We start from the raw sequence: 13,712 nt of genomic DNA, 5'->3' as shown, positions 1-13,712 counted from the left end.
CAAGATGCCCGATTGGAGCTGCAGCCGTAACAGCACCACGTGGAGAACTCATTCATCGGGTTGTGGCCAAGTTGCCGATGCAAATCTCCAGTCCTTGCCCACAATCATACTTGAGAGATGGTAATAAAACAGCGCTAGATTCATTCTTGGAGCTAATATGAGGTGGGTAATATAAGACATGTTGTAGCCCACGCGGTTCGTTTCCTTATTTCTGGCCGTCGAACTTGTCCGGAGCAGCACATTTAGTGATGCGCTGTGCCAAATTCACGACTAAACACGAAAAACAGTTAGCAATAATTCAAACTAGGCGGCGGTGACATGCGCCTTCCTCGTGGAGAATTCAGCTTACGCTCTTCTGTGCAGTCCCCCTTCCCGTTCGAGACGCAATCGCTGTATTGCTTCTTCGCCGGATTGACTTCCTTCGATGTGACACAGTCTGAAGGATGCTGTCAGTCATCTATCTTGTACACCACGTTCATTTTTAAGAGTACAAGAAGAAGAATGAAAGGCAAGAAAAATCATCTTGGGGATAGAACAAAACAGACATACCTTTCAACTTCGCCTCAATCCCACTACCTCCGCTACCTTCTCTTCCTCCGCTAGACCCACCAGAGCCACCACTGCCACCACTCTTCTTCGCATCCTGCTTATTCACCTCCGCTTCCTCGGCGCTCTCGGTATGCGTCGACCTGCTCGTGGGTGTCGAGGCGCTGGCGCCACCCTTGACGCCTGCGTGACCGCGCTGCTGAGCAGTACCGCCGCTGCCGGACTCGTTGCCCGTTTTGATGCCATCATTGACGTCCCGTGGTGATTCAGCAATCACGTTGCGTGAGCCAAAAATTTCGGAGAGGAAGGACATTTTCCCCCTTTGGTGAATCCTCTTACAATTCTAAACGAAAAATGTGTTTGCTTGGGTGATGGCGAGGAATTGATAAGGATGATTTTTGAGGTTTCCGTGTTTTAGAATGTCCGAGGAAAATGGAGTTCTGCGCGCGTTTTAAGAAGAGTTAAGGTGAAGAGGATTCGTTGGTTTGTACATACGTAGTGCGTGCAGAGTTGCTGATTCCATGACGTTTGCATCAAGCGTTGCCGCACGATTACGGCATCATTGTCCGTTGGAATTTCCGCGTTTGGCTTCTCCCCACAACTGATCCGTAACAGAAAAAAGATCATTGCGAACAATTGATGATTCATAACATGCAAGGAACGACGAGCCCTGATTTTCATGACTTTCATATTCACCAATCTCGTACGAACTACAAAAACATGAACAAGAAGCGTTACCAGCCGCGCATCGACAGACCTTGGGATGAAAATGCTCCGTCGTACACAACAACAACAACCCACCATCCGAATCCTCAGACAAATCCATTCCGACGCGCAAGAATAACAGCTTGAAAATCGTTAAGGCGTCGGCAGACCATGTGATATCTTGCCAAGGAAAATTTTTGACAACTAAAAAAAAAACCCAGACTCATTCCCGAATGAAAGCTCAATGAGAAGCTTCCGTATCCAATCGGCAGACCGTGTGATGACCTGGATATCTCTTTTTTCCCTCCCCTTTCTCAAGAAAGGGTCCAGAACGCTATGCCACCCAGCAAAACTTTTGTTTGCCGTCTCTATGATCAATTAATCCGGAACAAACTCCTTTCAATGCAGTTGGTGATAATGCTTCAACAAGAAAAAATGAGGCGGGCAAAAAGACATAAAAAAATGAAAGTCAAGGATCAAGAGCCGCCGCCTAAGCGCTCTCGGCCCTGACGACGGCATCGATAGCCGCGGCAGCAGCCACGACGTTCTTGGAGGTCAAGCCGGCGATGGACGCGCGGCCGGAGCTCATGAGGTACATGTGGTGCTCATCGCGCAGACGGACGACCTGCCTCTTGTTGAGTCCCGTGTACGAGAACATGCCGATCTGGTCGACGATGTGGCGCCAGGAACCCGGGGTGCCGCGGCGGACGAGCTCGTCGTACAAGCGGCGGCGCATCTCCTTGATGCGGGCCGACATGACGCGCAGGTCGACGAGCCAGCGCTCGCGCAGGTCGCGGTCGCTCAGGATCGTGGCCACGATGCGCGCGCCGTGGACGGGCGTGGTGCTGAACTCGCCGCGCACCAGGCGCACCATCTGGCTGAGGGTGCGCGGCAGCGCCTGCTCGTGGGCCAGCAGCACGTGCAGCGCGCCCGCCCGCTGGCCGTAGATGCCGAAGTTCTTGGAGAAGGACTGCGCCACGGCCAGCTCGAGGCCGCGCTCGGCGAAGAGGCGGATCGACGCCGCGTCGGCGTCCAGGTCGCCCGACGCGAAGCCCTGGTAGGCCGAGTCGAAGAAGGGGAACAGCTGCTTGCGCTCGCACAGGTCGGCGATGACCTCCCACTGCTCCGGGGTCGGGTCGATGCCGGTGGGGTTGTGCGCGCATGCGTGGAGCAGGATGATGTCTCCCGGCTGAGCGTCGCGGTCAAGCGTCGCAATCATGCCCTCGAAGTCGAGCGCGCAGGTGGCCGGGTTGTAGTACGGGTACAGGCATTGCTTGACGCCCGGAGCCGATACGTCCCAGATCAGATGGTGGTTGCCCCAGGTGGGATCGCTGATCCAGACACGCTGTGCGCGCAGGGAGTCGGCCAGGAAGCGAGCTGCCATGTGGTTGGCACCCGTGCCGGAGATGGTCTGGATGGAGGCGATGCGGGGAGCCAGATGGGGGGTCAGGGGGCCGAAGGTGAGATTCTGGGCGTGAGCGACGAAGGGCGCGTAGCCCGTCATGGGCTGGTACTCATGGTCGACGGTAGGGTCCTCAATGATGCGCTTCTCGGCCTGGGGATAAAACGGTCAGCATTCAATGTTGGGGATAAATCCATAATTCCATAGACCACCGAGAAGGTTCAGAAAGAAGCATTGAGGTTGAATTCCAATGGCCCAATGAAGCGTCCCAATACCAGAATATTCGGCTTCAATTGCGGATTGCGGGGAATACAAGATTGAACGGCATACCTCCTTCACGCTCGGCAGCACCCACGGCTTAGCCTCGTCGTCGCGGTAAACACCGGCTCCCAAGCTTATCTTGCCAGGATGCTCATCCAGCGCAAAGTCGCGCATGATCATGAAGGCTTCGTCCATGGGCACATCATCGAGATGGCCAAAGCGGCTCTCAGGAATCGGCAGGGAACCCATGACGCAAAGATGGTCGGCTACCAACGGCTTGTCGCGGCAGTAGGAGGAAAAAAAGTGACAGGAACAGGAAGGATGCGACGACGAGTCGTAGGCGGCTCAGCTTGGTACAAAGGGCAGTGGTGAGGGAGGGGAAAGGCCAATGTCACTCTCTCACGGTCTCCGAGGCGGGGGAGTCATTCCTTTATGTCCAGGCCGTCAGTGGCCGCGATTCCGGCTCCATAAATTTTTTCCTTGGGGGACGCGGAGCAGAGAGCCGATACTGTGCCGTGCTGCGCTCCCGTGATCGCGGATAGCAAAGGATCCACACGGAAGGACTCTCACGCGAGCTGACCGTGACGACCGCGGGGTTAGAGCCGTTGCCGCGAGCTGTAATCTTTCCAATTGGTCAAAGACGTCGTCTGCCGGTATAGATATGGCCTTCCTGTTGTCATTGAATTTGCAACTTCAGGTCGGCTTTAATTCGCCGACCTGGAAATCACTGGCGTGAGAAGAGAGTCATCGTTTGAGAAATATCACCGACATCGCACTGCGGGGCTGGGTATGACTGAACCGTCGGGACGAACGCCCCCCTGTGTTCCGTGCCTTTTGTGAATCATCTTATTGGCCGTTGTAGTGCTATTCCTCGATGCGCTAACCTCATGTATAGGCGATCTACCGTCTCAATTGATATACGACCTGTCTCCGGTTATCCTCTAAATCCATCAGGACTCACCAGCGCCCTACGCCTTTCCCAGGCTCTCCTCGATCTGCTGTATCTCCGCCAACGCACCCAACGTCGCCGTCTTCGCACCCTCAGCCGGCGCGACATATGGCTCCCTGGGCACAGCCAGCTTGTCCGCGCCCTCAATGCCCGCCCTCTTAGCCGTGTAGTGCGCGGCGACGAACTTGACGGTCGCGATGCCGGCCTTGCACGGGTTCTCAGCCAGAGCAGCCTTCTTGTGCAGCTCGAGCGCCTCGTCGGCCTTGCCCGCCTTCCACAGGTCGTAGATGCGCACGATGGTGCGGGGCGCGATGTTGGCGAAGGCGGCGATGCAGCCGGCGGCGCCCGACGCGAGCGCGCCCAGCAGGAAGTCGCTCTGGCCGCCGAACGTGGCGAACTGGTCGGCGGGCAGCGCGGCGCTCAGGCGCACCACCTTGGCGACGCTGCCGCACGTCAGCTTGACGCCGACGATCTTGGTCGGGTGGCGCTGGGCCAGGCGCGTGATGAGGTCGCTGTCCAGGTCGATGCCGTTGGTGACGGCCGGGAAGTTGTAGATGACGACGGGCAGCCGCGACTTCTCGGCCACCGTGTCGAAGAAGCGCTCCACCACGGCCGGCGTCGTCGCCTTGCCGAAGTAGCCCGGCGGCAGCACCAGCGCGTAGTCGGCCCCCGCCGCCGCGGCGTCCTCGATGTGGCCCAGCACCTGCGCCGTGCTGTGCGCGCCGCACCCGGCCATTATGGGGAAGTCGGGCCCGACCGCCTTGCGCGCTGTGGCGATGAGCGTCGCCCGCTCCTGCGCCGTCAGCAGGAATGTCTCTCCGTTTGTGCCCATGATGACTAGGCCCGCCAGGCCGGTCTGTGCGAGGTAGGAGTAGTATTTGGCTTGCGCCTCGAGAGTGAGCTGGTCATTGTCGAAGAAGGTGATGGCGGGAGCCCTGAAGAAGCGTCGGTGTCAGTCAATGAAACGAGTTGGTGCAGCAGCCAAGGCGACGTGATGGTGTTGAGAAAGAGAGGAGCGGGGAAGCCGCGGGGGATCTGTGCTCACCAAATGCCGCTCGGCGGGACCTTTGCTGCAACCATTGTGAGGGAGGAATTGAAAATTGGGTATCTTGGTGCTGAAACTTTCGACAACGCACCGTGAATGTCAATAGGCTTCGCCGGTTTATAGATGCAAGAATGAATGCAGGTGTCGTGCTCATCCAGTTGCCCCACCACGCGTTGCCGCAAGGTCGGTTTGCTGCGGCACCCGGCTCGCCATGCCAGATGCCGACTTCGGTTTGGACCTGTACAAGTCCGACCGATCCTCCACCTCAATCCCTCCACTTCTCCTGAATTAGTGATCCACTTAGGAGAAATTCCGGCCCGTCGTCTGCTGCACTGGAAACTTCAGGCTAGCGCACCCGCCGGCTGCATGCGCCAGGATTTCCAAATCGGATATGTATCCGCTATCCCGGTTGTAGTCTATCTCATCCATTGACCACAAGTGAGTGACACCAATTGTATAATCATTTCGTGGCAGGCCATAGAGCCTCGAATGCCCTATGGCTTGCGCAAAAATTCTTATCGCAGTAAAGCGCCTTTAAACAGTCGATAAGACATGGGAAAAAAGGACATGACTCGTGACTTTGATCCCGAAACGGAAAGTAGCCAGTACATGTGCTGCAAGGGTACCATGAATCAGGCTGAAGATCCTGCGGATCACCTCACACTACTTATCAAGTACATCAACTTCACAGAGGCAACTCGGGAACAGAAGTGGTTGTTTACGTTTGCCTTGTTGGCTTATTCATTGTCTCATAGGGTATAAAGTACATGCCACCCACCCATCTCTGTTACATCCTCGGCGAGTCATGCTTCGTAGCCATAGGTCGTAGAGTTCTCTCGTAGGATCAAGTTGTGAGGTGTCGGCGTTGGTCGTGATCATCGAAACATTTATTTCTTGCCGCCAATGGTGTCGGCGAGGCTCTGGGCAGCGTTGCCGACGGTCTCCTGGGCGCTCTCCATATAGGACTTGGATTGCTTGCTGGCGTCGTCGGAACCGCTGCGAAGGTTGTCGGAGGCCTTTTGAGTGTACGACTTCTGGTCGTCGGGCTGGACGGCACCGGCAGCACTGTAGTACGGCGGGAAAAACGTGATGTGAGCGCAACTACTCCACTGACGCCGTAACAATGGGGCGCGGAGGCAATGCGGGTATGAGCCGCCGGGGTGTTGTTTCAAAGACTCGAGTACTGAGGAGTGCGACTTACCGGTCGTAGGTGCCAGTGAGAGACTCCTTGGCCTGGTCAAGGGTGGACTTCTGGCTGTCGGGAGTGACCTTCTCCTTAGCCTGGTCGATGGTGGACTTGCGGCTGCAGGCGATGAAGGTCAGCGGAAGGCTGCCACATGGAGCAAAGGTTGACATACCCTGCGTCAGACATGATGATGGATTGTGTTGGAAGGTTGTGGTTTGAAGTGTTGTTTGCAGATGAGAAGCTGTTGGTGCTGATGGAGAAGAGAAGATGTCGAGCAAAGTGAAGGCTTTATGTATTGAGTCGACGGCAGCCAAGGCCCAGACACGCAACTGCTATTATTTAGTTGCGTCATGCTGTGGTAGGCGCTGAACTGTTTGCGGTTGGAGCAAAGGGCGCGCGCCGCTTGCCTGATCGGGTAGGCGGGGCCGTGGGGCTGGGGAGCTTCGATGGCTGCGAATCATCATTGCGTCACTTGCAAGCCGCCCTCCTGGCTCTGTGTCTCGCCCCAAAATGCCCGAAATGCAGTGATCAGCTGCTCCGTCGTCGCAGCCCTGTTTTACATCGCGATCAGATATCTGGTGTTGCTCGCGATTCTTCATCGTCTCGTGCGTGGTGCAAGGATCAGGGGTGACGTCACTTCATAGATCTCGATGCACACTTTCCCATCGCCATCGTCGATTGCCCATGCTAGGATGCTGCATTGTGGCACCGCCTATGCGAATCCAGATGCATCTAAATGACACAAAATCCTCATCGTCTTGGCTACTCCTGCCTCGGCCTAGCCCTGCTGCTAAGCCGCAAGCTTGCCCCGCCACCCGCTTCAGAGATCGCAGGTAGAGAAAGCGGGGCATTGCGGGGCGAAGGAACCCGCGGCCTGGACTACGCGTTGTTTATGATGCATTTTGGTGTAACGGCATTCTTGTTGGCGGGGCTGACGACGTCGTTCCTGCCTGAGCACGCGTTCGTCAGCAGATCCTCCTGAAAGTGCACACCGGAAAAGATAGTCCGCAGTTGCACATGTCAATTGCTTTCAACCCAAGCGCTGACCGGGAGCCATGTCGGCATCGACAGTGCTGGTAACGCAAGCGCGTGCCACATGCTTCGAGACCGCCCCGCAGCTGACACCTAGCTCTCTAATCCCCAACGAAAACCAGATCATGAAAGACCCCTCCAGCGGGCATGTGCGTCTACTCCCCACCCTCAGAAATGCTGTGGCATCTGGACGTAAATTCCATAGGCTATGCAAGTTGGACGTGATACAGGGGTCTATGCTTCATGTGAGAACACCATCAGTCCATACGGCAGCTGATGCAAAGCGATGCGTCGAGCGTATCAGGAACAAGAATGATTGTTTGCTGCTGATAAGCCCCCTCTTCCTCACGGACGATCGCCGATCTTCTTACACTTAGTAAATGTGCTAGCAAACGAAGGCTATTGGTGAAGAAAAGGAAATCTGCTGGTATATTTAAAAATGTGGCTGCGCTGGTTTGCGCCCTAAAATGCTGCGATAGCGGCTGTGGAAAAATCACTCAAAGGAAATCGAACATCCGTGCTCTCATGCACTCCCCTGAAACCGCTCAAAGCTCGCCCCAGCCAAGGTCCTCGGCTTCGGACTCGTCAGACTCGACGAAAGGCTCCAGCCTTGCCTTGAATTCTTCGACGCTCAGGTGTTCACCCTCCCAGAAGTCCTTCGTTTCCGCAGTCCTCGGCGGGATCAAAACGCTGCTAACGACTTGAATGACACCGTCCTTGGCGATGCCGTTCTGGATAGCCACACGCGAGAAGCCGTTGATCTTGATCTCGGTGAAAGGACCATAATACCCAATGTCAACGCTGAGAGCCTTGTCGTCGAGCAGGGTTGGCAGATCGACGTGGAAGGATCTCTGGCTATGCTCATCGTCGTCTTTCGACGGACGGTAGAAGGCATCTGAGTAAAGGGTCTGCTCGGGAACGATGTGGTACTTGAGCAGGGCCTTGAGATACTTCTCGCCGTAGGAGCTGAACAAGAAGGCGTTGATGCGGGGACCGAGCTTCTTAAAGGCCCAGTTGGAGGGAGCGAAGAAAGTACCGCCAGCATGATCAGTGCTGTTCAGAAGGTCAAAGAGACCAGTCTTCTCCAGGCCAAGGGTAACGGTTGAGAACTCTCCAGGCAGAAGGGAGATGATATCAGCTGCCTTGGGCGGGGGGATGAGAATGGTGTCAAGACCGTGAATAACACCATTTGTGCCGAACTAAGGACGGTGGTTAGTAACGTTACATATTTTTCGCCAATCCCAAGGGCATTACTTACAATGTCGATAGCGACGATGCGGCTGTAGAAGTTCAGCGTCAACCCCTTGAAGCCAATGTTCACACTCAAGCGCTGCGCGAAGTCATCGCCACCAAGAGCCGGCTCCTTGTAGAGCGTAGGGATGGTGTGGGTGTGAAGGACACGGCCAGCAGGGTAGAAGTCGGGCGACACATGGTACAGGAGGAGCTTCTTGATGAATTCCTTGCTGGGCTCCTTGTGCTTGGGGATCTTCTCAAAGGCCTTGTCCGTAGGGGCGAAGACAGTGAAGTTGGCTGTCGTGCCATTCAGCAACTCAACCAGCTCGGCATCATCGTTGATCAGCTTCGCCAGCTTAGTGGTATACTTGGACTTGGCAATCAGCTCGTAAACGGTCTGGTTAGGCTTGTGGCGCGGTGGATGATCCGGCCTTCCCTTGTGCGGTGGCCTGTCGTGAGGCGGTCCATCATGAGGAGGTCTGGGATGAGGAGGGCCATCGTGGGGAGGCCTCTCATGCGGAGGCTCATCATGAGGAGGGGGAGGGGGAGGGGGAAATTCGCCTTCACGGTGACGATGGAATGGCGGAGGCGGAGGCGGAGGGAGATGCTTGCCATGGGGAGGAGGGGCGAGATGCTTCCCATATGGAGGTGGCGGGTGGTCGCCATGGGGAGGTGGTGGTGGGTGGTCGCCATGTGGAGGAGGAGGCGGCGGTGGGTGGTCGCCATGTGGTGGAGGTGGAGGTGGGCGGTCACCATGCGGGTGTGGTCTGGGAGGACCATCAAAGTCAAAGTGCTTGGGACGGCGTGGGGAGCCACTCCGCAGCCAGCCCTCGACGTCGAAGCCACTCTCGTGGATCTGATCCCAGACGGACTCCTCGGCGTCGACTATCCGTTCAAAGGCATCATCGAGGGCATCCTTGGCGTCATGGAAGGACTCTCGTAGACCGAACTCGACGGACTCAAAGTCATCCCTGGCGTCGTCAACGAGGTCGTCGAGGGCACCCTTCAGGTCGGCGACCGGATGTTCCGGAGCTGCGAGCTTGTCGGATTGAGTGGCAAGCTCGCGAAGTATGGCCTCGTCAGGAAGGACGATGGCGGAGCTAAGCGCGGCCAGCGGGAGGAGGCCGGCGAACTTCATGTTGGAGTGGTTGAGGAAAGGAAAGACTTTTGAAAGGGATGAGACGGAAGGAGGGGTATATAGGAAAGGGTGGATCGAATGATGGATGCCGAGACAAGCTCGATGGCGTCAGGACCTGCAGGTGAGCTCGCTCACTCACACCCGCGTATCGGGCTTTCTCCGCAAAGTCCGTCGGAGGGTTTCTCAAACACAAAGAGCAACAGAAAAACGTTGGTCGAGCGCGGGCGCCACCGGTACTTTAAATCAAGGCGCAGCAAAATCAAAGCATGCGCTGGGATTTCGCTTACGACGCCCACGCCTATGAAGCTGACGACTGCTTTGGCGCCAAGCCGAAATGAAGTGACGCGAGGGCCCGCTATCCGTAGATCCTCGCCACGCCGCATTGCGCTGGGCGGAAAACCGTCGTTGGCAGCATCATCGTGAGCGCGACAAATGTTGCTGCCTGGATTGGTGGCGGAAGGGACGGGAGCTTGTTGCGCGGGGTTGAGTGGTTCAGGGCCGTTGGGTGCTGCGGGGAGACGGCTGGCCTGGCGACGGCTTGGGTAGTCGTTAGTTACGCGACACGAACACGGGGACGCGTAACTCGCTGGCCCTGATTGGAGCCGCACGCCAGGCGAGGTTTAGCCGCCTCGGCCGACTGCTGCGCCGAGCGGCGCCAACGATGATGTCAAGAACAGCAGGCGCAGCCGGAGACAAGCTTTACCAAGCTTTGCTCCATGTCGAGCTCCCGCCTGGAGAACTCATCCGCTGCTTCCCAATGGCCCACAATGTCTTCGATCTACGTCAGTCGGCGCCGTTGCCGGGCGCTGGCGCATTCCAATGCCCGATTTCTGGTGCTGGCAGCTTATATTTACCCCTCTTCGCCCGCAAAAGACCGGCAGGCCTCAGTTTCCAGCATTTCACAGCGTCTCCTGCGCCAATTCTAGCACAACATGCTTTCGTCCCACATTGACCCTGAAGTCCTCGTGGAAAAATTCCACGATCACCCGCCCCACCACCGTGGTTTTCACTCAAACACCGCCGTCAACCACAACACTCCTTACTCGAGCCGCTATGCCTCGATCAGCGAGCTTTCGAAGTTCAGGATGCCTCACGATGGCGCTCCTGCCGATGCTGTCCACCAGATGTTGAAGGACGAGTAGGCCCTTTCTGCCTGGTTCCGAATTACCCGTTGGAGTAACTGACACCTGCAGGCTCGATCTCGATGGCCGTCCGAACCTGAATCTTGCCTCCTTTGTTGGAACATACATGGAAGAGCAGGCCGAGAAGCTTATGATCGAAAATCTGAGCAAAAACATGAGCGATGCGGACGAGTACGTTGTCCCCTCCCTATCAACACATGGGTAGTTGAAGCTATCGTCCGGACGAGAGTGTCGAATTAAAAGCTCTACATACACGTCCGGACGACAGCTTCCACTGCCCACATGTGTTTGAAATTTCCCCTCCTATATCCAGCTTCTAACACCAACCTTGTAGGTATCCGGCGATGATGCAGATGTGCGTATACTGGCGACCAACCTTCCGACAGAGCTGAAAGCTGACTTGTCATAGGCATTCTCGCTGTGTTTCCATTCTCTCGCACCTCTGGGGTGTGCAGAAAGGCGAAAAGGCCGTGGGAACTGCCACAACCGGTTCAAGCGAAGCTATTCACCTCGGTGGTCTTGCCATGAAGCGGCGGTGGCAAGAGAAGCGCCAGGCCGAAGGAAAGCCTACGGATAAGCCGAACATCATCATGGGAGCCAACGCTCAGGTGGCTCTCGAGAAGTTTGCACGCTACTTCGAGGTTGAGGCCCGTATCCTGCCAGTAAGCGAGAAGAGCTTGTACCGTCTTGACCCCGATCTTGTTCGAGAGAATATTGACGAGAACACCATTGGTGTGTTTGTGATTCTGGGCTCCACCTATACAGGCCACTATGAGCCAGTCGAGGAGATCTCTAAGATCCTGGATGAGTACGAGGCCAAGACCGGCGTTGATATTCCAATCCACGTTGACGGAGCTTCCGGTGCTTTCATTGCACCTTTCACCCACGCTCAAGCTGGTGGATCGAAGTGGTTTGTCTCACACTAAGATCGCTTTGGCACAATGCTGATGATCATAGGAACTTCGAGCTTCCTCGCGTCAAGTCCATCAATGTTTCAGGTCACAAGTTCGGCCTGGTGTACGCCGGTGTTGGCTGGATCATCTGGCGAGACGAGGCTTACCTGCCCAAGCACCTGATCTTTGAGCTGCACTATCTAGGTGGCACCGAGGAATCGTACACTCTGAACTTCTCTCGGCCAGGTGCGCAAATCATCGCCCAATACTTCAATCTCATACACCTTGGTTTCACCGGTTACCGAACGATCATGGAGAACGCACTTGCCAACGCTCGCTTGCTGAGCCGGGCGCTCGAGGCCACCGGATGGTACGAGTGCGTCAGCGACATTCACAGAAAAAAGGGCGATCACAAGTATGAGGAGGGAAAGAAGCCATATGACGAGGGCGAGAACAGTGCTGCCTACAATGCCGGTCTGCCTGTTGTTGCTTTTACCTTGAGCAAGAAGTTCAAGGAACAGTTCCCGCACGTCAAGCAAGTATCGATCAGCAACCTATTGAGATCGAAGCAATACATCATTCCCAGTAGGCTCGCTCCCTGTTTATTTGTATTTTTTTTTCTCAACTAACCAAGATGTTTCCAGACTACCCTCTGCCACCCAACGAGGAGAAGACTGAGATTCTACGCGTTGTTGTCCGCGAATCAATGAGTCTCGACCTACTTGATCGCTTGATTACGGATATCTGCGCTGTGACAGAGTCAGTCATGCAAAGCGACGCTATCGACCTTGCTGCATGGCAACCGTTCGCCAACACCATCGAGAAGACCCATGGTAGCCGTGGTGTCAGCAGTGCCGAGAAACACAAGGCGAAGAGGCCCATGCACCATGGTGTGCATCGCAGTGTTTGCTAAACACGCATCTCGTAGCCGAACTGAAACAAGCAAGCTTCTGACAAAGAAGTAAAAGGTACCGAGACGAATCTAATAGTTTCTTCTACATACAGTAATGAATCTACTTCACCATCTGCACTTACCCTTGTCTCAAAGTCTTGTCTCAAAGCCTTGTTTCACAGTCTCGTCTCCCATCAAGTGCTATTACCGAACTATATATATCAATCTCGCGGAGCTATAGTCTTCCGAGAAGCAGTGATTTGCCATGTCGATGTTTACATCTCTTAAGGACTTTCTTGAGGAAGGGGTGTCGGAAGTATCCTCGCCACTTGAACCAGACGCTTCGTGTTGCCTTTGTCTGGAGGAGTACGCTTCGAACTTCGAAAGACCAATAAGGTTTTCGATCTGTGGCCACACCTTCGGCTCGGAATGCGTCAAGAAATTGGTCGGAAACACCTGTCCCGTATGCCGTGCTGTGCTCTGGGAAGCTCCGCCGGATGATCAACCTTCTCCCGACGAGGATGACCACTATTACGACGGTGGTGACTACTTCTACGACGAAAATTACTACTACGACGGAGATGACTACTTTTATGACGAGGACCACCACTACTACGACGGGGATGACTACTATCATGACGAAGATGGCTACTATTCCGACCAGGGTTACGAATATTCTGACGAAGAATATGACGAAGATGCCCCCCACTACCATGGCGACGACGACGACTACGGAAGTTTCAATGGCGGCTATGCCGACGGCCGCGATCATGTCGAACGCCACCACTCAAGCTCCAACTCGTACTCGCACCATCACGATCACAACCATAACTATGATGGATGTGGACCCTCCTGCGCCCACGCTCTTGGCACCCACGACTGGCCCCTGTCGGTGACCGTCCGCGGGGAGCCGATGGCGTACGAATTGAGGGACCTTGCACGGGTTGCCACAGCGGAATTCTATGCTGAAAGGGTAGTGGAGGGAATGGGTTTTGAAGATCGAATGCTTGCGGCGCGATTGGCGTCCGTGCTGGATCAGGTGGAGTATTACGCGTTGCCGGCGATCAACGCGTGGAACGAGCAGCACGAGGGGCAAGCGTGGGAGGTGCGTGACTTGAGGGACGAGTGGATGTACGCGATTACCGCACCGGGGCGGGTGACGCCGTTTGTGATCGGGCTGGTGGGCATACTCAGTGAGTATATGCTGACGGAGTTGCTGGACATGGGTGTGTAGGTGTTGGAGGAATCATCTTGACGACGAAAAGCAAAATACGTAGGTAGTTCTGAC

The 13,712-nt window shown here is 55.6% G+C and overlaps 6 protein-coding genes across 6 annotated transcripts; 1 reads left to right on the top strand and 5 right to left on the bottom strand.

Moving 5' to 3' along the window:
• Positions 1–205: 205 nt before the first annotated feature.
• On the bottom strand, positions 206–859 carry LTHEOB_10201 (Cell envelope integrity inner membrane protein; the record flags this gene model as incomplete). Its single annotated transcript, XM_035506821.1, has 3 exons — positions 206–270; positions 350–436; positions 550–859. 3 exons carry the CDS (start codon positions 857–859, stop codon positions 206–208), a joined length of 462 nt encoding a protein of 153 aa, XP_035368239.1.
• Positions 860–1,741: 882 nt separating this feature from the next.
• Positions 1,742–3,163, bottom strand: LTHEOB_10200 (Aspartate aminotransferase; the record flags this gene model as incomplete). The annotated part of the gene is made up of 2 exons (XM_035506820.1): positions 1,742–2,806; positions 2,984–3,163. 2 exons carry the CDS (start codon positions 3,161–3,163, stop codon positions 1,742–1,744), a joined length of 1,245 nt encoding a protein of 414 aa, XP_035368238.1.
• Positions 3,164–3,882: 719 nt separating this feature from the next.
• LTHEOB_10199 (Dihydrodipicolinate synthetase) lies at positions 3,883–4,943 on the bottom strand (the record flags this gene model as incomplete). The annotated part of the gene is made up of 2 exons (XM_035506817.1): positions 3,883–4,798; positions 4,909–4,943. The coding sequence occupies 2 exons, from the start codon at positions 4,941–4,943 to the stop codon at positions 3,883–3,885; spliced, it is 951 nt and encodes a 316-aa protein (XP_035368237.1).
• Positions 4,944–5,795: 852 nt separating this feature from the next.
• Positions 5,796–6,280, bottom strand: LTHEOB_10198 (Heat shock protein awh11; the record flags this gene model as incomplete). Its single annotated transcript, XM_035506816.1, has 3 exons — positions 5,796–5,973; positions 6,110–6,211; positions 6,267–6,280. 3 exons carry the CDS (start codon positions 6,278–6,280, stop codon positions 5,796–5,798), a joined length of 294 nt encoding a protein of 97 aa, XP_035368236.1.
• Positions 6,281–7,671: 1,391 nt separating this feature from the next.
• Positions 7,672–9,497, bottom strand: LTHEOB_10197 (Fasciclin domain family protein; the record flags this gene model as incomplete). The annotated part of the gene is made up of 2 exons (XM_035506815.1): positions 7,672–8,325; positions 8,385–9,497. 2 exons carry the CDS (start codon positions 9,495–9,497, stop codon positions 7,672–7,674), a joined length of 1,767 nt encoding a protein of 588 aa, XP_035368235.1.
• Positions 9,498–10,429: 932 nt separating this feature from the next.
• On the top strand, positions 10,430–13,658 carry LTHEOB_10196 (Glutamate decarboxylase; the record flags this gene model as incomplete). Its single annotated transcript, XM_035506814.1, has 7 exons — positions 10,430–10,635; positions 10,691–10,810; positions 10,974–10,994; positions 11,049–11,549; positions 11,597–12,117; positions 12,177–12,422; positions 12,763–13,658. The coding sequence occupies 7 exons, from the start codon at positions 10,430–10,432 to the stop codon at positions 13,656–13,658; spliced, it is 2,511 nt and encodes an 836-aa protein (XP_035368234.1).
• Between the last annotated feature and the right edge of the window lie 54 nt (positions 13,659–13,712).

This window comes from Lasiodiplodia theobromae (assembly GCF_012971845.1).
Source record: "Lasiodiplodia theobromae strain AM2As chromosome Unknown scaffold_36, whole genome shotgun sequence".
In the NCBI taxonomy this organism is placed as follows: Eukaryota; Fungi; Ascomycota; class Dothideomycetes; order Botryosphaeriales; family Botryosphaeriaceae; genus Lasiodiplodia; species Lasiodiplodia theobromae.
This window is presented reverse-complemented; position numbering and strand designations above follow the sequence as displayed.